The sequence below is a fragment of the Psammomys obesus genome, unplaced genomic scaffold, assembly GCF_907164565.1.
Source record: "Psammomys obesus unplaced genomic scaffold, mPsaObe1.curated_primary_1811, whole genome shotgun sequence".
Classification (NCBI taxonomy): Eukaryota; Metazoa; Chordata; class Mammalia; order Rodentia; family Muridae; genus Psammomys; species Psammomys obesus.
Window position 1 is genome coordinate 2,278,132 of NW_026586589.1, and position 27,085 is coordinate 2,305,216.

The following is a 27,085-nucleotide window of genomic DNA, read 5'->3' on the forward strand; positions in this document are numbered from 1 at the left end:
AAAATAACATATTGAGTGAGGTGACCCAGGCTCAGAGTTCCAGATACTACATTGTAAGGGAACGATATAGGCTCAGGACACCCAAGACCAAGTCTTTGCATAAAGGAGGCTTGTTTATCTTAATAGAATAGAGAACAGGGAATAAGAGACAAAGATAGGAGATAGAGGATAAGAGAGAAGTGGAAGGGAACAAAGGAAAGAGAGAAGAGGTATGTGTCCCAGAGGACATAGGACTGTCTCTGGATACAGAGGAAAACAGATGTGGCCCACAGGCAAATGGCCACATTTTATAAGGGGAAGCCTTATGTTACAGTAAAGTATTTAATGTTAATTAAAAATGTAAGTTAGGTCAGCCAAAGGATTCTTTTGATTGGTGGACTTAAATACTTTGGTAGTTGGATCTTGGTAGCTTCAGGAGGAGGAATTGGTCAAATACAGAAATGGATCTTCGGGCTTTAGTGTGGAACTCTGCTATTAAGATCTGGCATTTCCAGATAGTCTCTGAGCTCGGTGTATGAAGATGGACTTCCTTTCTCATCAGGTTCCCTCTTCTCCTGATCTGGGGAACCCCAGATCCCCTAAGGAGCATCACAAGATCTTAGGGAAGATCACAGGCCTGACTCTTTCCTGATAAGAAACCTGTTCAGCAAGCATCTGGGGATTCTGGAGATATCTACTCAATGCCAATAAGGTGTCTTAGTGTTTGGGCTTTAATTGTACCTTTAAGGAGATTCTCCCCAGCCATGGGATAATTAAGGACTGCCTTTCCTTCTTATGATAGGGCTGTTTTGTTACATTCCAGCATCTGCCTGTCTCAGTTTCAGAGCGTCACACCTGCTCAAAGCAGCCATGACCTGCCCAACTCAGGCCAGGCTCTTGTTGCTGCCTGACTTAGGTTCTGGAGCTCTAAGTTCCTTTCACACAGTTCCTTCACCCTTTTCTGTCCAGACTGTTGCTTCCTGTCTCCAGACCAGCAGCATAGAATTTTAGGAATGTAATCTAACAGTTTTTATCAAGGCAGAGGGAATGGGAGAGAAGGGAAGGGCCCCCAGAGCCATGTTTGCTGTGCTCAGGCTGGCTAGAGTCATGTCACATATTGTCTCTCATACATAGCTCTAAGCTTCTAATTTTTATGTGTGCATTTTTCATTTCAGTGAGTTTTGATAGGAATCTCGCTACTCAAAAGGTGCCCAGGAGAGGGAAAATACAGGTTTTAACTAAGGGACTAAGAGCAGGAAAACAATACACATGACACTGAAGTGGAACAGGGGCCTGAGGAGCATAAGGGCACAAGCAGGGACAGGGAAATGGGAGAAGGAAGCTCAGCAACAAAGAAATATTAGCATCTCATAGGGAAACCTGTTCTTTGCATGATAATTGAAAAAATCATGTTTAGCCCGGTGTTATCCATAATCATAAAAATTTTCAACCAGCTTTAGCGCTCAATAGGAAGGGACAATTGCTGTGAACAGAGTGTGCAATCTCATACCGCCAAGAGGCTGTTAAAATGTCGAGTCACAAAAATACTTTTTTTTTTTTCCTAGACAAGGTTTCTCTGTGTAGCCCTGGCTATTCTTAACTCACTTTCTAGACCAGGCTATCCTGAAACTCATGGAGACCTGCCCGCCTCTGCCTCCCGAGGGCTGGGATTACAGGCATACACCACCAAGCCTGGCTAATTTTAGAAATTTTTAACGTCTATGATTTGTCTAGTTATGAAAGAATGTAAAAATGCAACATACACAGGATTAATTTATTTTGAAAAAAATGTGAATTCAAGTTTTATATTAAAAATGTGTATGTACCTATAAATGCATATATGCACCAGAAGATTTTGTTCATTTTCTTTTAACATTTTGTTGTTTTTGTTTTTGTTTTTCTGTTTTTTTTTTCTTTTCCCACTTCACCCCACTTTTGTTGAAAATAGATTCTTTTCTCCTACGATATATCCTGATTATAGCCCTCTACTCCTCCAGATCCTCCCCACTTTTCTTCCCATCCCAATCTATTCACTTTCTTTCTCTCATTAGAATAAACTTCTGTGGTGAGATAACAGCAACTCATCACAATAAGGTTTAAAAAAAAATGACATCAGAGTTGGACAAGGCAAACTAACAGAGGGAAGGCGCAAGAATAAGAGACCCAGTCGCTCACGCCCTCAGGAGTCCCCTAAAAAACTAAACTGAAACCTATAATACATATTCAGAAGACCTGGTGTAAACCTCAAGATCTTTCTGTAGATTCTTAATACCAACAAATCATATGCATCATGACCATAATGAGAAAAACTAAAAGCATTTTAATTTGACAATGGGGAACTGATTGCAGCACTGATTGAGGCTCTATCCAGAGAGGCAAAGTGTGATGATTAAGACTATATGCTTTGAAGCTCTGAGACAGGTGTTCTGTCCCCTCTTTACAACTTAAGAGTGGTATGCCCTTGACCAAGTTAGTTAATTCTCACAGCTTCATTTCCTTTATCAGCATGAAGGAGATAATACATAGTAGGCAGAGCTATTTTGTAGCTTAAGTAAAATAATGTTATGTAAAATCCTGATCAAAGAGTAAGCGCTTACCTGCTTTTATAATGCTGAAGTATAAATAGATCGGGCAAAGATTTACATGAATGCTTCATTCTCTAAGGGCTAATCAGTAGAAGTTTGGGGAATCATTGACTTTCTGGCTCAGCATCTTCTAGACTGTTGTGTGAGGCTGCTGGAAGATACTGATAGAAAGACTTGCCTTTTACAGAAGCGGTCCCAGGAAAAGTGTGCTCATGAGGGCCAAATACTGGCATTAGTCATTCATTGACCTCTTCATCCAACCAAAAAGTGTATAGTAAACATCTACCCAACAAGAGATTAGGAGACTCAGCAGCATTATGTGTTAGCTTACTTCTTGGAGCAAGGTGAGGTCCTCTAATTGGGCACATGGTTACTGATGGTTCCAGGAATTAAGAAAACAAGGAAGTGTTTTCTAAAGTTGGAAAAAACTTGGCAGGGCCAGGGAAATTCATTATTAAAATGATTGCAAAACTCATTTTTCACCCTTCAAATCACAATCCTAAAGCAGGCAGGAGCCTACTTATGTCCTCTGTGCCTGATTAGGTTTACTTCACCAGTGGATTTGCCAAATAGGTGAATGAAAAGCTGCCAGCCTTTGAGTCAAATTCATCCCATTTTTTCTGTTTTTGCAAGTAAAGTTTGATCAGAACACATCCATATTTATTCATTTACAGGTTCTCTATAGTCATTTTTGTGCTACAATGGCAGTCAAGAAGTTGGACCAGCGATAGTATCAGCCATCAGTCCTAGAGTTAATATTTAGTCCTTTATAGAAAATTTGATAGCCCCTGTAATAGTCAGTGGAGCTGGAGAAATTATATAGGAGGTAACACTAGGCTCACAGTATTTCCCTTCTATAGTTCCAGGAGCTGTTCCTCTTGAATCCATCCAAGGAGGGCCCTTTGAGGAGAAGATCTACATCCAGTGGAAACCTCCCAATGAGACCAATGGGGTCATCACACTCTATGAGGTAAGGGACCTCCTGGGCTGCTTCAATTGGCTCAGCTTTATTCATTGAGTGAACACCTGTTCCTTCAAGGTCACAAAGGTGAGTGAGATACAAACTGGGCACAGAGTTGGACTGTTTTGGTCATCCCAAAGACAAAAGCATGTGAACATACCATGCATTGATGTGATCATGGTTAGGAGTGATCCTTTCTGCAAATAGGTCAATAGTTCAAGGCTGCAGATTGTACTGATGTACTGATGTATAAGAGAAGACCCAGACCTGGAAGCCAGAAGCTAACGTTCAAATGGGGTACCACAATGCTCATAATAAATCGCCCATATGTATCAGACCATGGGTTTTTGAGGAATCCTATAGTCATTCTCTGTTTCAAGGGTAAAAGATTCCCAAGTTTTAACTTGCTCTGTGCCCAAAGCATATTATATCATTAGCCAGCTGGTAGTTCATAATCTTCCTCACCCATCAGCCAAGCTTTACCATATCAGACATGAAATAGACCATATTCAGGAGGAACACAGCCACCAAGCAAACACCTGAAGACGGTAAACTAAGCTATATAGAAGGCCATTGGAGAACAAAAACAAAACTATCTCCACAAAAGCTAATATCCAAGTCAAGAACCAGCATGTCTTGAAGACTGATTTTCCTTTCATTTCTGTGCTCTAAGACACTATGAGCTTCTAATACAGGACAAAGTAGAAAAAGACAGTGTCACAGATGAGAGGCATAGATGCTGAAATTTAGAAAAGCTGTGGCCTTGTGTCCCAAGACTTTTCCATATTATCAGATTCCCCTTGGTAGGACCCACCTCTCCTCAGATCAGATCTGTCATCTGTAAAATGAAGGTGCCAATCACTACTTCAGATTATAGCACACCCGAGGAGAGAAAGGGCACAGGGATTCTCAGGCTGAAACAGGAACCCTGGCCCACAGGGGGCTTATATCACTGAGTATCCATGCAGAAACACACACCTACAGGGAGCAGTTTTGGGGAGAAAGCTGGGAGCATTATAAAGTACTTTACAGTAAAGGATCAGGATTAGTCTAATGAACTCACAAGCTTTCTAGAGACCGCAGGTATCTCTGAAGCAGGTTATCACTATGTGCAGGAAAAAACATCTTGTCTCACTGGACACCTGGTCTCAAAAGAGCTATCCAACATCTTCATTTTAGAAAACGCAAGGATCTTGGTGCTGTTCTCAGGGATAATACTGGAAGGAGGAATGCAAGCACAGTAATGCCTATGAGCCTCCTTGGGCCAGAGAGAAAATCTTTCCTCCTGTGTTTGTTGTAAGAGGAGAAGCATTTGTACGGCAGACTTGGCTAGGATATGGTCAAACACTGTAGAACAAAGACAAACAAAAAAACCTATAAATTCACAGTTGCTTGAGTTTCATTAGAGAGATTACAATCAGAAAGAGAAAGGGAGAAAGACAAAGAGAGGGAGAGAAAATGGAGGGAGGCAGTGAGGGAGGGAGGGAAAATGGAAGCAGGGAGAGACAGAAAGACAGATAAAGAAAGACAGATAGAAATAGACAGGCAGATTTTTGTGCATAGCAGCCTGTTTTTCATGCAGCAAGGGAAAAGATCCATAATTTAGGGAGTGATAGTACTTTCATATGGAATTTCTCCGTTCTGGGAGTATATGGATTTGGAATTCATGGACCAGCAACATAGAAAAGTTTTTTAGGAAGCAATGTAGATATTTACCACCTCTTATTAACATTTAATTTAAAAAATGTAATTACAAAAAATATAAAAGGATATCATTGCAGAATAAAAGTCTCTGAAATTGAATGAATTTAGCTTTCTGAATAAGTCTTTGGCAATTGCCTTGATCTCATTTGAAATGATGGCAGCTTGGCCATGAAAAGGCTCTGTTCCTTGCACTTACCTTCTCTCAGAAACCATTAGGTTCCATTCTTTTGGACCTGTGCCTGAATCTCTGCATAGACTTCTTTCTCAATTTTTATATCATAGGGCTATGCTTTGCACTGGGCTAACAAAGCAATGCTTTGCCATTCTGTGATTAGAATAAAGAATCAGATAGGTGGAGAAGGTGGCCGAAACAGAGTTGTGAATTAGACATGTTTAGTAAGAACTCCTGAACTTGTGGCATCTGTGGGAGGTATGCTCTGGGGTACTTGTTCTCACAATGGTGAGAACAAAATGGAACGGCTTATCTGCCTTCCTCAGCTGTGAACCCAGCACCTGGTGGAGTCTCAGAGACCTGATTTCATTTCCGTGATGGACTCTTTGAGATGGCTCTGTAGAGATATTTTCTAGTAACTTCTCGGCTTCTCCTCACATTATAATTATAGAGAATCAGAGCCAGAAAATCTCAGTGACTGATGTTTCCATGAGCCTTTTGGGAACACACCAAAACTCTTGGGGGATTGTGTGGTGGCGTCTAGGAGATTGTGTGTATAGTCCATTGTGTTCTGTGTGCAAACAAGACTGTAATGGTGCATGTCACAAGCTAAAGAGAGCCAAGCACGGTAAGAACGTTGAATTGGACATCAGGTACCTAGATCAGAATCCAAGTTTATCTCATTGCCTGGTATGTGGGCTGTGGTATATTTTAGAACTGCAGGCCTCCGAACTGCAAATAATAATAATAATAATAATAATAATAATAATAATAATAATAATAATAATAATAGAATACTAAGAATGTAATTTGCTAGATGAGGATGCTGCAAGGTTCATATTAAATACATATTTACACACTCTTTGGAATTTAGAAGTAACGTGTTAGTTGCTAACATTGAGTAAAAATGAGGAAGTTGACGGATAGGAATGTGATGTGTCAATGGGCATCCAGCCAGGATGGCAGGCATAGTCCTGTCTTCTGAACACAGCCTCTGATATACTACAGTGTGGGCCATAGACTAGCATCACCTGGGAACTTCAGAAATGCAAGATGTTAGGCCCCGTCAATACTTCTCAAGTCACAGCTTCCAGTTTAACCAAGACCCTGGTAAATTCATATGGACATTGAAAATTGTGAGGGTCTTTTCAAGAAAACACTGGCTTTTAGAAAGTGTTTTGTTTTTTGTTGTTTTTGTTTTTGTTTTTGTTTTTGCAACTGACCAAAGAGTATACCTTCTTGAGGAAAGAGAGGTGGAGTTTCCTCCACAATGATCTCAAGCCAGCCTGGCCCCTGACAGCAAACAGGGGTCCTTGCTTCTAGAGACATCTATTACAAAATATGTGTTTATGAGGCAATTTTCAAATTTAATTAGATAAAACCAATTTGCTCTTTAAAATTAGGATCTAGTTATAATTTCCAGAGAGGAACCCATAAATGACAGAGCACTCTCTTCTAGCCTCAAAAACAGTATTTTGTTACAAAAAGGGAATGATGACACAAGTGAAAGAAAACATTGGATTTTGCCCATGCCATTTTGCATACAACTCAACCTTGATTCAGCAAAGAATGAGCGTGTGCATGAGTGCATGCGTGTACACACAGAGAGAGACACAGAGACAGAGAGACAGAGAATGAGAGAGAAAGAGAGAGGTGGGGAGACTGCTTGAAGCCATGCACCTTAAACAGAGTGAGCCCAGTCAGTGCTAAAACAAAATTTCTCCCTTTTTTAATCCACATCATGCAACAACCTCTGGGTTTATCCTTAAACATTCCTGGAACCCCCAAATCTGAGGGGCTTTGATTAAATACCCATGCTGTCTCTGAACTTTGGTCTCCATTTTATAATCTGAATCTATCAAACTGTCTTAGGCATCAACTGTATAGGAACTGAAAGATAAATAAATCCAGGCCAACAGGCAAAGCAAAGGTTCTAAACACATGTGCGGTTAGTTTGCCTTTGACCTGAACAGAGTCTGTGAAAGCAAGGGAGCGGCAACCCAAAGAAACCCAGCTGGTGCAACAGGTGGGAATGACTGGCATGTCTAACAAACAGGAGGCCAGTGCGGCCAAAGCTTTTTGAGCCTGGAGAGGAGAGATGGAATCATTTTTTTAGAGTATCTGAGTATGTAGGGCTCAAAGTTTGCCTTTTGTCTTGAAGAGAATGGAAAGCTATAAGAGGAATTTGAGCAGAGAAATTAAACAGATTTGTGCATGTGTGTATTTATGTGTGTGTGTGTGTGTGTTTGTGTGTGTGTGTGTGTATTTGTGTGGGGGTCAGTGTGAACACATGTGGAGCTCAGATAGGAGGATATCAGATACCCTGCTCTTGTCACGCTCCATCTTACTCCTTTGAGACATATATCTCTCATTGAACCTAGAGCTCATCTTGGCTTTTGTTTGTTTTCTGATTTTATTTTTGCTTCTGTTTTTTGGCTAGGCTGGCTGACCAACAACCTTAAGACACTCTCTCTTCTTTACAGTGCTGGGGTTACAGGCAGAAGCAGCTACGCCCTGCTTCCTGCATGGATGTCAGGGGTCCGACTCAGATCCTCAGGCTTGCTCAGCATGTGCTCTTACCCACTGAGCCATCTCACCAGCTGTGAGATGTATATTCACAAAAGAGTGCCTCACTATTCTGTGAACAGTAGACCCTGGGGTACACAAGTGTCTCGTGTGTGTAGAAAACCCACCAGGCAGCGAACACACCTGTCTGAGCACCAGCATGGAAGACATGGTGGTTTGCAATGGCTTATTATTATTATGACAGTTTCAACTCAGTTCGTAGTTCTCACCTTGATGAGTTCTTGGGGTCTTGGCAGGTTAGCTCCTGGACTCTCCTCCCATAATAGGTGTGAGTCTCATCATGTCTCTGTGGGAAGAAGTAGTAATTAGCCCTCTTTCCCACAGAAGGAAGGCCTCAGAATTCTCATCAGAACCTATGGGAGTGGACTTTCCTTGTACAATAGGAAGTGATGGGGTCACGGCCTCAGAGCACTGGGTATTCTCATTTCAGTGGGAGATAAGGAACATGTGTTTGTGATGGTTCCCCCTCCTGGATGACAGGTAACGTCAAAGGTCTTGTGTCCCGACACCAGCAGCAGCAGCACCACGTGAGATCATGCTAGAGGTGCCAAATCTCGGGCTCCAGAACCATGGACTCAGAGCTTCTGTTACCAAGATCCACCAATGATTCACATGCATGTTAGAGCATAGAAAGTTCTGTTCTAAACAGCATTCTAAAGTTTTACCATTTGGATCTTAAGAAGGAGGTAGTAGAGGCTGTTAGGGAATTATCAGCTCATCTGGAAACATCTGCCTGGTGAGAGAATGGCAGTCATTGCATGGAGGGTGTGGCCATGTGTTAAGGAATGCCCCTTTTCAACAAGCCTCAAAGAGATGAGTATTTTTGCTATTCACACAGTTTTTATGTCGGAGTGGCATTCCAAGGTTCATCAATCAGAGCTGATGTGAAAGAAGGACATATAGCATCTCTCACAGAATTCGTTTTTTAGGGACAACCATAACTCCTCAAACCCAGACCAAGGCAATAGCAGAGTGGTGCTTCCAGCCAGAATGAGGTCACTGAGAGCAAAACCTGTCAAGCAAATGTCTCAAAGTTCTTCAATATAATCATTGAGAGAGAGCGGCTCAGAGTTCATAAAAAATAGTAATCAATATGTGTTTCAATTCAATTAATTGTGCTCATCTCTGCCCCAAAATAAAATTCACACCACGTGAGGGAATTGGGCCAGAAGATGTTACACTTGCAACTGGGTTAACGAAGTGTGAAAATATTTAAAATTCAGACATATGAAGCTTTCCAGTAAGCCTTTCTGTTTAGCAGTCAAAATCACCAAGTTTCTAATTACAGTGTATAAATCTGAGAAGCTTAAAGGGAATGAGAAGACCCTAATGAGGCAGGAATGGGTGTCTTGATTATAATAGACTTGATTGACATTTATCTTGCAAGCTATTCTAGGTACCCGGCATTCAGAGTTAAATAAAACACAGACTTTGCCTCAATAAAACAAGGCAGCATTCTTGTGTGGGAGTGCCTTTAAAAGATATAATAGGTAGGAGAATTGTCAATATTTTTCCAGCATACAGATGGCTAGATTCAATCTGATCAGGAATCGGGGACCCAGAAAGCAATAGGCTAGTAGAATGTACTGCAAGATGGTTCTTGTTTGGAGGCAGAGGGGCTTTGAGCAGGATGGGAACAGGTAGCAGCATTGATGGAAAGAAGTGGCTGGCTCTGTGTAAGTTCAAGGTTGAGGGCTCACAGAGGCGGCTGCTGGCTCTGGATAAATGCATGCACCACCAACTCCTGCCCTTTACCTTTCCCACACTGAGTACTCCGGTCTCATCAACACTGGGTTCTCATGTCTATGCTTCACAGAGGTACAGTGGGGAGAATATGATATGTTCCAGATGGACAGGAGGCAGGAAGAGATCAGCTGAATCATGACTAATACAACCCTAAGCCCAAATTTGGGTAATTTAAGCCAAATCTATGTTAATTAGGTTATAAAAGTTTCATAAGGCAGACCACTGTAGGGTATGGTATGCCAGGCTGGCAAATGGAAAAAGAAAGCTCTTGATTACTTTGAATTGTTCATGTCAAAAATGTGAGAACTATTTATTATCCTAGATGCTGTACAGAGAATCCACCAGAAAGTTCCATCACTTCCCCTGCCCAAATAGTCCCAGGTCAGGCCAAATGGCTTCTATTTTCACATAGCCTATTCTGAGTGCCAACAGATGCTTGGACTATCTAGTGGCTCTTGTCAGCACCCTATCCTCACCCCACTCTCAGTGCACTGCCAATTTCATCGCGCTCATCCTTTTCCTTGGCCTCATCTGCGTCTTAAGGCCCTGAGTCATCTAGCTTCTGCTTGCCTCTCCTTCTGTACCTCTTCCTATTATTTGCTGTGTCCCAGCTCCTCCAGCCTCCCATCACTTTCTTAGGCTCTCCAAGTCCCCCCATAGCCTACAGCACCCTGCACACCATCCCTCCTGTCTTCAGTTTCCTACCTTTTTTTTTTCTCCTCTTAGGTTTTATTCATTCTGTTTTTCCCTTCCAAGAGAGTTTGCCCTCTACTTCTCTTTTCATCCCAAACGGGTCCTCCAGTTTCCTTTTAGCCACTTGCTTTCTTTAATGCTTTTTTGTGACCACACTCACTTTGTTTACATATTATATAGTAGCCTTATCTAATTGCTTGGACTTTTAGCACCATGGAGTATGGGCCCTATGATGCCTGCTTTTCTGTGTTTTCTGTCTTGGCTAGGTCACAATGTGTGGTCTGACATTATACTGCATGTGTGTGGGGGGGTGGTATTTGGAATGAAATTAACTAGACAAGTATACTGTTAATAAGGCAGAATTACTTATATGATATGAATGGGGCCTCTACCATCAGGTGAAGGTTTGGGGAGAGAGAAGGGTGAGCTTGCCTGAGCAAAGGGAATTCAACCAGCAGACCTTCAGACTTGAACTTCCATACTAGCTCTCTAGGTCTCTGTCAGTCTTTAGTGTTGAAATGACTAACACAGGCCATTTTCATTTTTCTATATTACTGTGTCTTGGGGACCCAAAATAATAGCTTGTACATAATATGTGCTCCATAAACATTCCTTAAATGAATGTATAGACCTGAGCTTTGTCTTAACATGAGGTATGATGAATTTTTTATTTTAATTTTGTGGTTTTAATTATGGTTAAAGATTAGTATTGCCCCTGGAGAAATTCACTCCTCAGTTTTACTTTGAACCTAAAAATATCCTAAGAAAGGAACCTATTTTCTTTTAAATCACATCTTGAGCCCTTGAAAACTATAGGTAAATAAATAATGAGATAGATACACAAATGAGTGGGAAGCCAAAAAAATGGGCTTCATTACAGTCCAAATAGCTAGGGACTTCTTATGGAGGGTTCTAGCTCAGTGATCTGAGTGCTCACTTGTCTGTTGATTTCAAGTTTACCGGGAAAATTTCAATGTGAATACAGGGTTGAAAAGAAGCCCAGACCCTGTTGTCTTATTAAGGACTTGCTAAGTAAACACATCCTGGACCTTGGCTGACTCCATATTTCATTTTACTGATTTGGCTCCACCTCTTTCTGATGCAGACCCTGGAGCCAGCTTGTTGCTTACTCACAGCTAGATGCCCTGTGCCTATATACCTTAAGGTTTAAGTTTGAGAAGTCCCAGTTGGCTTCTTCTGCCCTCAGGATGACCACATGAGTAGAGGGATGGAGTAATGGCAGACACACAAGAGTCAGCATTGCATCAGCATCCCTTTGTAGCTCAGATCCAGTAGCCCGCCACAGACTTTACAACTCTGCCCCATCTCCTAGGTAGCACAAGTTATTTCTATAATCCTTGTAAGATTAAGAAATATACACACATGCGCAAACCTTAATAATTGCCCACAGGTCTTCCCTAAATCTCAAAAGCCAGGGCTCTGAGATGTCTAGAAGCCATGTGGTTTTTTTTGTTTGTTTGGTTGGTTGGTTGATTTTTGTTTGTTTGTTTGTTTGTTTTTCCTCAAGCCCTCTGCTTAGCACTCGCTCTTCATGTTTCCTTCCAGAGGCTTTAAAAATGTAACCATCTCTGGGTAGATGCCATACTCGGACGGGCATTTGAGGGTGTGAGGGAGAATGAAGGCGTGTTACTACGAACGAACAGCTAGGGCTGAGAAGGCTGATTCCTGACACTCAGAGTCTTGAAGGAAGGAGGCACGCTCTGATGTAAGTTGCATTTATGTAAGCAGGCCATCATAGCTCCCTGTCACTTCCCCGTAGCGTATCACAGGTACCTATATATTTGTCTTGGATGCTCTTTATTTTTATTTTTATTTTTTTTCTGTTACAACACAAGTATTTGTGATGGAGCCAGGGAACATGATGGAACACATCATCAAATGCGTAAGTACTTGTTACCTGGAGAACAGAAAATCATTTTCCTGGCAATAGGTGTTCCAGAAAAGACGCCAGTCACTCGGTTTAGCGGGAAACAATAGGTGCCACTACGCTGGAATGCAGTGTAGACATGCGAAGACATTTGTGTTTGAGTGTCGGAGCGTCTCCGGGAGAGTTTGAACTTTGTCTGTTTATTCCGTGGCTGCTAAAGTGAGTATCAACATATTCACATCCGCTGAAGTGTCTTGTGTGAAGTGTTCACCCTTCCACCGTCCTCGGCTTCCCAACCGCCTCCTCAGAATCGTTCCAGTCCACTGTGGAGAGGACGCTGACCTCTTGGGAGGACTGGCCCCATCATCTCAGGAGGCTCGCAGTTGTAATTCCTGGATTTGTGGTCATAATGTCGTTTAGAACTTTACTGAGGGAACATTTTAGATTAAAAAAAAAAAAATCTCCAGGAGAGATGAAGGATGAGCACGAAAGTAGTCTCTGTATTTGCCCAGCGTGGGCTCTTTCATACTCCTTATATGGAATTGCGTTTTGATGCACTGCATGGGCCCAGAGCTTTTATGAGGGGACCCTCCTGTACACAGTCACGTGACTAGTGAGGGAACCCTTCCTCTGGTGGCCAAGTCCTTTCAATACACTGCCCAGAGGCGGTATTTAAGTAGCCGAGAAGAATCTCTTTAAACATTGCAGGATGTTCTCCTTTCATGTCTGATGTTTTACCATGTCACTCCTGTGGAAGGCTGCCAGGCTGGGCAGGGCGGCAGGAACGTGTTGCTTTTAACTGGCTGCCTGGTTTGTTTCTGTTTTGGTCGGAGTTCTTCAGTGTTTGGTACATAAATGAAAGGGAAGCTGCAAGTTTTCATCTACTGTCAGGACAGGTGGAAGCTCTGAGCCTCTGGAGGCTGAAATTCAAATCTGCAATTGATTCCAGCTCATCTCTGTCATTGTTTAGGAAGTAGCAGATGGCTTTTTTCTCTCCCACCCCAACCCAATGGGCTCTTTTTTCTTCATTACTTTTTGCTTTATTCTTAACAAGGAAGAAATAATTCCATTACAGTTGGCACCAGAGAACAGAATTTGTTCTATTTCCTTAGGGTTCCAATGTGTTTATACCAGTTATTCTCTCTCTAAGTTCTCAACCTGTGGGGCACAACCTCTTTGGAGGCTGAATGACCCTTTCACAAAGGTCACCTACGACAATCAGAAAATGCAATTATTTGCAACTGATATTTGCACTTAATTTTGCAGTAGCATAATTAAAGTTATAAAGTAGCAATGAAAATAATTTTTTTAGAGTTGGGAGTCACCACAACATGAGGAATTGTATTAAACGGTTGCAACATTAAGAAGCTTGAGAACCTAGTCAAGCAAATGTCCTTGTTGTATGGTTTAGCACCTTTCAGATATATGCCCAGGAGTGGTATAGCTGCATCTTGAGGAAGCACTATTCCTAATTTTCTGAGAAAGTGCCAGGTTGATTTCCAAAGTCTTTGTACAAGGTTACATTTATACCAGCAATGGAGGAGGGTTCTCCAGCATGTGTTGTCACTTGAGTTTTGGGTCTTAGCCATTCTGATGGGTGTAAGGTGAAATCTCAGGGTCATTTTGATTTGCATCTCCCTGATGGCTAAGGATGTTGAGCATTTCTTTAAGTATTTTTCTGCCATTCTACAATCCTCTACAGAGAGTTCTCTGTTTAACTCTGTACCCCATTTTTTAATTTGATTACTTGATTTGTTGCTTTTTAACTTCTTTAGTTCTTTATATATTCTGGATATTAGCCCTCTGTCAGATGTAGGGTTGGAGACGCTCTTTTCCCAGTCTGTAGGCTGTCATTTTGTTCTGACAACAGTGCCCATTGCTTTACAGAAGCTTTTCAGTTTCATGAGGCCCCATTTATTGATTGTTGATCTTAGACCCTGTGCTGTTGGTGTTCTGTTCAGGAAGTTGTCTCCTGTGCCAATGATCTCAAGGCTCTTCCCCACTTTTTCTTCTAACATATTTCTTCTAACATTTTCTTCTAAAATATATGTCTGGTTTTATGTTGAGGTCTTTGATCCACTTGGAATTTTGTGCAGGGTGATAAATATGGGTCTATTTGCATTTTTCTACATGTATATAATTAGTTAGACCTGTACCATTTGTTGAAAATGCTGTCTTTTTCCATTGTATGGTTTTGGCTTCTTTGTCAAAAATAAAGTTTCCATAGCTATGTGGGTTTATTTCTTGGCAGCATTATTTATAATAGCCAGAATATGGAAACAACCTAGATGTCCCTCAACTGAAGAATGGATGCAGAAATTGTGGTACATTTACACAATGGAATACTACTCAGCAACTAAAAACAAAGAAATCATGAAATTTTCAGGCAAATGGTGGGAACTAGAAAAGATCATCCTCAGTGAGGTAACCCAGAAGCATAAAGACACATAGAGTATATACTCACTTATAAGTGGATATTAGCCATATATATTATAGGGTAAACATACTAAAATCTAAAATCTATACCCCTAAAGAATCTAAACAATAAGGAGGATCCTAGGAAGGAGGCTCAAACCTCACTCAAAAGGACAAACAGGATAGACATTGGAAGTAGGAGAAACAAGGAACAGGACAGGAACTTGCCATAGGGGGCCTCTGAAAGACTCTACCCATTAGGATATGGAATGAGATACTGAGACTCGTAACTAAAACTCTGGGCAGAGTGCAGGAAACCTTATAGAAGAAGGAGATAGAAAGACCTTCAGGAGACAGGAACTGCACAAGGAGACCAAAGTAGCCAAAAACCCCGGGCCTAGGAGGACCTGCAGAGACTGATACTTCAACCAAGGACCACACATGGAGAGGACCTAGACCTCCTGGTCAGTTTCCAAGTGGTTCCCTAGCAAGGGGGCAGGAGCTATCTCTGACATGAACTCAGTGGCTCTTTGATCAGCTCCCCCTGGGGGGTGCAGCCTTGACAGGCCACAGAGGAAGATGATACAGCCAGCCCTGTTGAGACTTTAATAGGCTAGGGTCAGATAGAAGGGAAGAAGGTCCTCCCCTATCAGTGGACTAGGAAAGAGGTGTAGGAGGAGAAGAGAGAGAGGTGGATGGGACTGGGAAGAGATGGAGGAGCCTACAGCCAGGATACAAAGTGAATAAATTGTAAGAAAGAAAGAGAGAGAGAGAGAGAGAGAGAGAGAGAGAGAGAAAGTTGAGAACCACTGATATAGACACATATATATAGACACACAGTGCATAAACATACATGTATGCACACAGCTGGATACATAGACACACACATACATATATATAGAGCACATACATGCTCATGTGTACACACATACATATATTGATGCATATGACATATGCAGACCTAGGCATACACATGCAAACACACAAATACATAGTGTATGCATAGAGAATGCATGCATGAACCCTCATAGACATACATGCATACATATACATACAATGAATATACATAGACATACTGCGTACATACCATGTCTCCTTCAGAGTCTTTCAAATTGTAATAAAGGTGCTCACTGCTTTCTTGGTCTCTCATTTTGGTCTAGGCATGTTCATAATGTGTCTTTTACTGAAAACCAGATTGGGAATTATTCAGTTAGGAGAGTAACTATTCACTTTTGTTTTGCCATTGACAAATGATACATTTGAATTAGCCCCTTCCCAGGTTGGGTCTCAGTTTCTACATTTATTTATCAGGAGGATGCACCAAGAGATTCCAGTAGCCCTGCAGGGCCTGGCTTACCACTGGCGTGCCAAAAATTAGATTACTCTTGCTCCCGGTTTTATGAAGCCCTTCCCTTATTGCTCTGTGTGTGACCTTCCTTTCCATTCATTATGTGTGATCTTCTTGTTCATCCATTCATTCTTTCATAGCACAGTATTAGACATCTGGAATTTTGACAGAATTTTTCATCTACTTATTATCTACAGGAGTATAAGTATTTACTTGTATCATTTCACTCATCTTTTAGCCTCCTCCACTGTTCATAATATGCCTCCCTATGATGAATGTAGTTGTAGTTCATTCATCTTAACTGCTGCCTAATATTCCATTGCTTAAGGTTACTAGAGTGTACTTTTAACACAGTGGGGACTGCTCCCGGGACATTGTTTTTATTAGTGTGCTGAAATGAGCACTCATCCATCAGGTCAGGTGACATGAGCCTGAAATCTTAGCTATTGGGGATAACGATTCAGAAGAATCACCAGTTGAGGGTGTGCCTGGGCTACAGAGTGAGTTCACGGCCAGCCTGGGCAGCATGGTGAACCCAGTGGTAGAGCAGTTGCCTAGTATTCTGAAAGTTCCGGATTCATTCCCCAGTACTGACAAGAGCACCATTATACATTCCTTCAAATTATTCACGTCCTTGTTTTCTCCTGAGTGTGCACCTAGAAAATGGATAATGTGTCATTGAAAATGAATGTTTAACTCCTCCTGGAAAGCCAAACAATTTTTCAGACTAGTTTAATCATTTTATCTTGCCTGCCTATCTTCGCCTGTCTATCTCTGATAGTTAAGTATCAAGTGGCATCTAGTTACTATCTTCCTGCATGTACCTGATATCATAAATCAGTTATGAATAATGCTGAGACTCCTCCTCACCTTATTCTTCTGCCTTTCCTTCCCTGTGTTTCCCTGTGTGGTTTCTACTCTCACCATTTGCTTGATTTCCGCTTAGGTTGTACCCTCCTTTCTCCTGCTCTGTGACAGACTTCAGAACCTGTTTTGATATTTATCCTGTCGGCCACACACATAGCTTGTTAGTTTTACCCCTCCACCACCCATGAGGTATCTTTTGAAAATGAAAGCCTTATATTATCAAATTTTCAGTCTTGGATTATTTTGTCAAGAATTCCTCTGTTTCTAACTAATCCTTCTCTAACCCAAGTCAAGAAGAACAATTTTCTGTACTTCTAAAATGTGTATGTTTTGCTCCTGAAATGTATGTGTTTGATCTATTTGCAGTTGTTTTTCTATATGACACAAGATGGAATATGTAGTGTACTTTCTCCAGTGCAGAATGAGAACCTTAGCTGAGTCATGCCAGCAAGTCCCTGCTTTACCCAAATTCTTTATATGTTCTACTTTCTTTTCTGATTTCTTTCTTCTATGGACCTTCACACCAACCACACATGGCCATAATTATCATAGTGCCACATTTAATCTGAATCTCTGACAGAACACATCCCTCTACCTCATCCTTCAGAAATATCTTGGTTATTCTTGCCCCAGGGCTTTCATTTTAGAATCTACTCATCAAATTTAATGAAAACATCTGCTACCATTTTGATTAGAATTGCCTTGACTGTGTAAAACTATATGTGGGTAATTGACATCTTTATAATATTAAATTTATCTATACTTAGGTTTGCTTTAATATTCCCCCATAGTTTTATTACCTCACTTATAGAGGTGTTGTGTTTCGCATAAAATCTGAACTGCAAACTTGTGATCGGGAAGAATTGTGTTTCTCACCCTCATTTTCCTCTCGTCTCCATGGCCTTCTCTTATGAATTCCAGTGTGTGCTGCATCCTCTCCTGCCTCAGGTTCATAATACACAAAGGTGCTCACTGCCAGAAAGCCCATGTGCCTGCTTTTCCATGGTCAGCTCATTTTACTATACTATTCATCTCTACCCTCTCAGAAAGTCCCCCTAAATTGCCCTATGAGACTTTCCCCACACATGTTTATTCTCTATCATTGTTTCTCATTCTTACATAACATGCCACACAGAGTTTACAAGTATCACATGTTTATTTACGTTTCTCTGTATTATAAATGTGCTGTGCTGTGAAGATAAGACCTCCATGTGTATTAGTCACTGTGTGAAAGACTGTAATATCTTTTGTGGTACCTGGGATTCAGTAAGGACAAATGTGTTAATGCATGAGGATTAGGGTGGCTTCTTTGGGTGGCTAAAGTGCAGTGAGAGTCAAGCTTGCCACCACTTAGTTCACTGACATGACCCGATAGGACCATCTGAAATCTCAGGGATCTGTCTCCGATTCTGCAGTAATCTCTAATGGACTGTATGACAGCCCAGTGACCCGCGGGTGTGCACTTAACCCATGCCATTCAATTTCTTTGCCACAAACTTGCTAAAGCTATGAGTATTTATTTAAACCTGTATTCTGAGTCCTAGAACAGTACCTACTAAAAACAGACACACAATAAATACTTGTTTGATGACTAAAAATGTATTTCAGACTCGAGCCAAATCTCCTTCTATATAGGATTGCTGTTCAATATATAGGATTGTATTTAAATTTGCGTGTGTACATGTGTGTCCAGAAGGTGATTTTTTTCCTTGTTCTTCTATACCATGCTTCCACTTGGTGTTTGTTTATTCTTTTACAGTGCTCCTTACTGAACCAGGAGATCACTGATTGGCTAGACTGGCCAGCCCATCAGCTCTGGGGAGCCATCTGCCTTCATCTACCCTGCTGTTAGTGTGCCACCCACATATCCCCTTGCCCAGCAATGGACACTTAGGACCCTCTGCTTGCCTAGGAGACCCGTTACTGACTAAGCCATCTCCTCAGCCCTGACTGCTTAATATTTTTGAATGTAATTCTTTCTCTAAGACTGTTAGTGACATTCTAATACCATATCCTGCTAGGCAGAAAGGGAGTGGAAAGTCGCTCTTATGCACACTTCTTCATACACCAGCATTTTATAAACGTACTCGTTTTCTTTCAGGACACCATGAATTTGGAGGATCTTTGATGTGTTGATGAGCACATTTTTACTTTTTACTATGTCCAACACATTTCCATTTATGTGTAATCCACTTTATCTCATTTAATGGCTCTCTGACAACATAAATAATGTCTCACTTTATAATCACTTTATTTGGGGATGTGTCGATTGATCTCTCTGGAATGTAGAACAGAACTAAGGGACATGAGAGTGAACTTCATTCTAAACAGCTGGTGAAGAGAGTCTGAACTCTTGCTTCCTTCCCCCCTCTTATAGATTTGTTGGCAGGCAGCGAGCAGAAGCACTCGTATGCCTCCCATTGATTGTAGAACTGTGCTCAAAATAATAGCTCTCTGTGTTCAATAGAAATGGCTCTGAGGGAAGAGAGTAGAACAATATGTCCAGATTGGGATGGAAATCCATAAGCTCAAGGTTAGAAGACTAGGCATAGATTGTTCTTCGTTTTAAAACTTAACTTTAGGATTGTTATTTCCTCACAGGAGATGCATAGATGGGGTAGATATGCCCCCATTTTCCCTGATACGGATTCTCATATAAACATTAGTCATCCACTGGGGAATGCTCTTCTACAGAAAATTTCATGGTCTCAGAACTCCTTTCCTCCTGTCAAAACACCCAAAGTGGTTCTTTCCAGTCAAATGAGGTCACCATTCAGGCTGCAGCCTGGTTTCAGAGTATTGGTGTGCGGCTAGGTGAAACCCTAAAGTTATCAGTCTGTCTCACAGATTCTGTTTTTGTTTGTTTGCCTTTATTTTTATTGCTGTTCTGTTTTAATCTTTAATTTTTTAATTTTAAAACATATATTGGTGTTTGGGCTATTTTTTATTTGTCTGTTTGATTTTGTTATTGTTTCTTATTTGTTCATTGCTTTTGTTTTGAGACAGGGTTTCTCTGTGTAGCCCTGGCTTTTCTGGAACTCTCTCTGTAGACTAGGCTACCCTCAAGCTCACAGAGACCTGCCTGCCTTTGCCTCCCAAGAGCTGGGATTAAAAGCATGTGTCCCAATACCTTGGCATGTGCTAGTGTTTTGCCTGCCTGTATGTTTACATGACGTGTGCCTGTAACTGCAGAGGCCAGAAGAAGACATCTGAACCCCTGGACCTGGAGTTACAGTCAGTCGTGAGCCACCATGTCAATGTTGTGCACTGAGTCTATTTCCTCTGGAAGGGTAGCTAGCTCACTTCCATTTCTCTAGCCCCACCCCTCTGTTCTTGTAATAATTTGTGCATGTCTTTTCCAGTCTAAACGTATTTCAGTTTTGAGCACTTTTTGCACTGGTTATAATCTTGATGTGTTTTATCATAATACCCCCAGGGACCTTAGAATTATAGACCAGGAAAATGAGACATATATGACATTCTGGTAAAACTCATCAGACACCATAACCTACAGTACAATGTATAGGACAAAGTCTACATGGGCCATGATCAGAGTCCCTCCTATCTGGTGATTAGAATCAGTGGGATTAGATCTGGTGATTAGAGAGTCAGTAGAATCAGAGGCACCAAACATGAGGCAACAGGCTGTGGATCTTAAGGATCAGCCTTTTTACAGCAAGTGTGAATATTTAAGCCTGTGTGTGGAGGTGCAGAGAGCATGTCAAGACCATCTACGCTTCTGTGACCTCCTAGAAAGGACCAATAGGAACACATTGGGGCTCATTCTCCTAGCTTCAAAACATCAAGATTAACCCTAGTGTGGGCTTTTATTAGTCCTTTGACCCTAAGTAGGAGATGGCTGATATTGCCCAAGAAGGCAGGAGAAAGGTATCAACTAAGAACAGAATCAAAGAACTCCCTCCCCACCCTGCTTTCTCTCTTCTTTATATGATGTACCTCTGCTCTTCTTAGAGTGTTTGGGCCATGCTCCATGAGACCTGACCCAGGAAAACAGCACATCACTGCCAGCATTAGCCACTATAGTGGTTGCTTTTTCTGCTGGTGTGATAAAATAACCCTGACAAAAACAACAAAAGGGATTGAGAGATTTGGTTCACAGTTTAATGATACTGTCCACAAGGCAGGGAAGTCGTAGCAACAAGAATCGATGTTGGCTGGTTACCCTGAGTGTGCAGTCAGAAAACAGAGGATGAGGGATGCTGCTGTCCAGCTGGCTGTATTTTTTCTTTTGTTTCAGTCTGAGAGCCCTGGAATGATGGAATGCACTGCCCACAGTTAATGTGGCTATTTCCACCTTAGTTTGCCTAATCTAGTGAATCCTCACAGATGTGTCTCCTGGGTTATTCTGGATCCCATCACACTGGCAACACTTGGCCTTAGAGACGTGTCATGAGTGGTGATGCTGAAAGTTACTTTAGTCCTCCTTTGCCGTCTGGGTCAGTGTCCTGTCTGCACTGCTGGGATGAGTTCTCAATCCTAAATCTTACATGTCTCACTATGTACCAGAAGGGGGTGGGGCTATAGAGGCCTTCCTGAAGAAGAGGCTAGAAGAGAAAAAGCTCACCCTTTTTTTAAAATTATTTATACAGCTTTTTAAAATATAATTTTTTATTTATTACACTTTATTCATTTTGTATCCCAGCTGTAGACCTACCCTCCTTCCCTCCCAATCACACCCTCTCTCCTTTCCTCCTTCATCTCCCCCCATGCCCCTTCCCCAGTCCACTGGTACTGGAGGACCACCTTCCCTTCCATCTGACCCTAGCCTGTCAGGCCTCTGTGGCCTGGTAAGGCTGTTCCCCCCTCAGGGGTAGGTGATCAAAGAGCCAGCCACTGAGTTTATGCCTGTTCCCCTTACTAGAGAACCCATTTGGAGACTGAGCTGCCATGGGCTACCTCTGTGCAGGGGGTCCAGGTTATCTGCATGAATGGTCCTGAATGGTCCTTGTTTGGGGGAAATAGAAAGACCTGGAAGGGTATGAACCTCCATAAGGAGAACAACAGAACCAAAAAATCTGGGCCTACGGTTCTTTTCTGAGACTGATACTCCAACCAAGGACCATTCAAAAGCTCACTCTTGAGCAGGCCATTTACACTCATCATGCCTGAAGAGCAGGAGGAAGCCATCTTAGTATGTCTGATGGACCTTGTATGTCCGCCCATCTCTGTGAACTCCTCAGCTACAAACTTACTCTGGGATCTTAACCTCCCTCAGATAATTTATATAACCATTTGCAGAAAATTTAGATATTAGAGAAAAACACCTATAATTTCCTCCCCACTACAATTATTTTGCCTTGTGCCTTATCTTTATTAATATGCATACGTTTTACCTAACAATAATTACATAAAATTTGTTATTGTAATTTTTCATTAAGCATTTTATCACAATCATGATGCCTTTAAAGTACCATGGAAACAGCTTATCTTTTTTTTAATGACTGCATAATTGTCCACTGAGTGTACATTCTCTAATTTACTTCTCCAATGCTCTATTGTTTTCCCATATTTCAGATAACACTATGATAAACCACAGGTTTGTGGTAGCAATTGTATCATGATAAAAAAAAAGAAAAAACATGACCTAGAAATCAGATTAACCAGATTTCAAACCCTTCTTCTAATACTACCCAAATATCTTTGAGGCAAATGAACTTCTTCAAAGTTATTTTATTGGCTTCATTTATTAAAATAGTGTCTAGGCAAAGCAATCTTCAAACCCACAATGCTAAATACTAAAGAGTTAGATATATTGCTGTCACAGCTTTCAAGAAACCATTCACTGCATAACTGGCTTCCCCCCCCTCCTCTAAGTAATGTGTGTTCTATATTAGACAACCACACACACATACACACTCACACACACACACACACAAGTGCTCACAAATTAGAGGGTTGAATGAAATAATTTCTTTTCTGTAACTCTTGATACATACTGCCAAATTACTCTCCAAGTGGACTGCATCCTTGTGAACATGTGTTTTGAGTCTTGTGTTGAGCTTTTATGCCAATCAACGACTCTGGGAATCAGGCCTTTGGCAGCCCACCAGAGATTTATGTCAGCTTTCATGATACCCTCAGAGCAGACTGATGCGTGAAGAGCTCATCACACATGTTGGCAGATCCATTTGCACTCTCCAAGGACGTGCTAGGAACACTCTTGCCTCATCATCTCCTATTCCCTCCCTCTTCCTTGTGCCATAAAGCAGAAAGTAGCACATCTGATTCCCTGTGGATCCTGACACCCAATGGAAACTCTGAGCTGGATAACTCGTGGCTAGGTTACTACCGCACTTATTATCAACTTCCCTTGATGCCACACCACCAGGCATGCCTGGCTGTTGCCTTTCCAAGTCTTCAGTGAACTCATCTTAAAGGGGAATAGCAGCTTGCCTCCAAGGGTGGACTCTGTGTTACCTGGCACTCATTAGAAATGTGCTGTCTCCAGTCCCTTCCCAGATCTCCTGAGAGTTGTGATGTCCAAGTCCCTGGATTACACTCATTATATTAGTGTGGCAACTACAGTACTAAAGTAGCTTCCAGCCCAGATTTTCCATCATAGCAAGATGGCCTCGGTTTTCAAACCATGTCCTTTCTACTTCAGGATTCTTCTCCCAGCAGATAATCTTGGGTCAGCACCAGAACCACCAATGTCTTCTTGGCTAAGGTGATCAAAGTCAATTTGCTGGAACATTGATTTTAAAGTAGCCCTTGGTTCCAGTTAGTTTTAGGATGTCAACTCCTCTTTATCATGACTAAGGGTGACCTCCATGAATGCTTCAGCCCTTTCTAGCATTCTCAGTATCTTTCTTCTGTTCATATGCCCTACCCAGAATCCATAGGTTTACACTGCAGCTATTACCATATCTGCTGCTACTCTTCTTTATCTAGAACGTCATAGATATAGACGATACCTATATCATGCCTTCTTTATTGTATCCTTAATTTCCTGTTAAAGAATCACCCCAGGGATTCTTTGTACTTCTGTACTACCTGGATTAAGAGGTCAATTCTTGTTTTATAATAACATTTTTTTATTCTACACCATGTTTCTTCATGCCTGCATCTGTTACCAGTTCAGAATCCTGACAGTTCCCAGCACACATTCTGTTCATTGTTGAGTCTCAGGACCTAAATTTATTGGTTCTCCATAGTCAGCAGTTGTGCCCATAACTTTTCAACCTCCTCTTGCAAAAGACTGACTCAAAGCTCTCACTGTGCTGCCCTCCTTTCTTGCTTTTGTTCCTCTGGCCCCATTCCCTGCAGCACCTGGGAAACCTGTCTTTGCTCTGTCTGAGCTTCATCCTACAAAGAAAGGTCATAGATCCACTCACGGTCACCTTCCATGTTTTGAAACCTGTCTGTCACTCCATTCTTCTCTCTGTCCCTCAACTCCTTCTCCCACTGGACTCTACCTTTTCATTCAAGCGGCCTATAGACTGTAAACAAGACTCAATTCAATTATCTTCAGTTATTCCTTTGTTTATGGAAGACCCCATTAAAACCTCACTATCATTACTCAGCACTGCTCCAGCATTTATCATCTGGTACTTTATCTGAGCCTGACAGCCCTTCAAGGTAAGGATTACTATCACATTTAATCCTGGTACTTGGAGAGAGGACTTAAGTTACCTAAGATCTTAGGACTGGTTGATTGAGGAAGCTTTGTGTCCTGGTAAAGATAGCTTCATCATCATGGTTCAGTTTGCAAATCTCATTCCACTTGAACATCTTTTTTTTTTTTTTTTTTTTTTTCAGTTCAACAGTAGTATTCAACATTGTCCCTCCCCTTAAGCAACTGAATGGCATTCTTGACCTGACAGCTTTGGGAGGACTCTGACAAAAATTTCTCACATAAATATTCACCATGTGGTCTGTCAGCATCAAAAGAAAATTGCAGAAGGCAAATTGGGATAATATTTTTCATTACTGGGAGAAATTTTCCCATTGCAAGTCAATTTTGAAGATAAAAAAAATCATTTCCCAACATCTGTACAGCAGATATCAAAACAAGCAAGGCTCTCTGTGAACTGCAACTACAGCATTTCACGATATGTCCCTTTTTCAATCAGTTATTAAAAAGAAAAAAAAACTAAACAAAACAAAGGAAAGAAGTCCTGGCCAACTCGAATGATTCCTTTTTCTCCCCAGTAGTTCAATAACCACATTCCACCTACAACTTAAATTTGGATGGTCCACAATATGTGTTTATTCTGTTCCAGGCAACGCTTCTCAAACAGGTGTCTCAGGGCCCCGGTAAGAAGGGGTACCCACACATTTAGGGATTGCTATGATGGGATTTTTGTGTGTCTCCTCCCCCAAATTTATATGTTGAAACATAATTCCCAAAGTGGTGGTGTTAAGAAGTAGGGTCTTTGAAAGACCAAACAATAATTAAAACAAGGAATAGGCTTGGCCTTCGTGCTGGTATTAGGCTCCTTATAAGATGGTTCTGAAGAAGCTTGTTCACATTTTATGCCAGGACACAGATAGAAGAAACTATCCGTGAGGACTAGAGCTGTTCTCACACTGAGTCTCTAATGACTTTGCTTTCAGTCCTCCCAGCCCACATAATTGTAAACAGAACACTTCTGCTGTTTGAGTACCTCATCTAGGGTAGTTTGTTGTGGTATCTCTAATAGACTAAGACAGAGGTTTATATGTTTTTCATCTGGAAAAACACTTAAAATGAAATAAAATATTTACTTTTTTGCTTATTTCTTGACTCCCACGGTTCTTTTAGTAAATTGTTGCCAGGTAGTTAATGACAAATAGACAGCCATGGGAAGAGCAAAAGGGAAAATGACTGAAGGAAGAATGGAGCACACTGCATTCCAGTCAATAGTCTTTCAACCCAGATTGGCCTTTAAAGTTCCTGAGCATTGAAAGGGAGGGTGATCATATCATTCCTGACATCTACTGAATCAGAAAACCCACAGTGGGGCCAGGAGATAAGAGTACAGGGGGTTCCCTTTCGAAGGTGTATTTGAAAGCCACTATGGGAAGTCCCAATGGCCTGAAGTTGCCTGCTGTCTCAAAACTAGTAGGGTTTTCAACCTCTCCAAGATTCACAATCCATCCATCACCTGTTGGATTGTCTGCCTCTGCCATTAGCAATTTTTTTCTAAGACCCACCATCCATGAACAGGACCAATCCAGCAAATTCAAACAACTTCTGCTAGCCGGTCTACCTCTGACCCTTGTGACTGTTGCAGTTTGTCTCTGAGCACCTGCTTCCCTGCCTTTGTATGCTAATTCCAAACTGCCACCATCTTTCTTTATCTCTATACCGATACACTCCACTCGTTACTACAGTGATTGTTCACCTTCGAGGCCCCCACCTTTCATCTACTGACTCTTTCCTACCTCAGTCATCTCAAACGTCCGTTTCTGCTTTTCCTTTTTGTTTTTATTTTTTTTCTATCAGGCTTTATTGCAGGACACTTGACAAGTAAAAATTGTATCTATTTAAAGCAAGATATATATATATATATATATATATATATATATATATATATATATATATGCATTGTAAAGTGACTCCACAGCCAAGAAAATTAGCATATATATTCCTTCACGCAGTTATGGTTTTTTTTGTGAATGTAGTGAAAACCCGTAAGATCAACTCTCTTAGGAAATCTCAAGTATGTAATATGATCTTAGTAACCATTAGTTGTCATATTCCCGTGATCCTCCCAGCAGCTGTCCATCTTGCATCACTGAAGCTTGGTGGTCTGTCACCTGCGTCCTTCCATCTCCCCACCCCCAGCCTGGAGAATGTTATGATGAATTTAATAAGCCAGACATGGAAGGACAAATGCAGAATGATCTTGCTTATATGTCAAATCTAAAGCAGCCCAGCTCATAAAGGCCAAGGAAGGAATATCAGGTTTCTGAAGTTTTGTGGCAGAGTGCTTGCCTAGCATGCGTGAGGTTCTGGGTTTGATCCCCAGTACTGGAGAGAAATTCGCTTGCCTGCCACCTTCTCCAACCAGTTTTTGCAATTGCTCATGCAATATTCCAGAGAAAATATGCAATGTTGATGAGTGGCTTACATTAGACCGGTGCGCGTGGTGTGTGTGTGTGTGTGTGTGTGTGTGTGTGTGTGTGTGTGTGTGTG

The 27,085-nt window shown here is 41.4% G+C and overlaps 1 protein-coding gene across 1 annotated transcript in view; it reads left to right on the plus strand.

The window, feature by feature from the left end:
- The window catches only part of Ptprt (protein tyrosine phosphatase receptor type T), an 835,658-nt gene that overhangs the window by 445,983 nt on the left and 362,590 nt on the right, over window positions 1–27,085 (plus strand). The window contains exon 8 of the mRNA XM_055602221.1: window positions 3,425–3,534. Within this exon, the coding sequence (XP_055458196.1) occupies window positions 3,425–3,534 (110 nt within the window). The remainder of the gene's footprint in view (window positions 1–3,424; window positions 3,535–27,085) is intronic.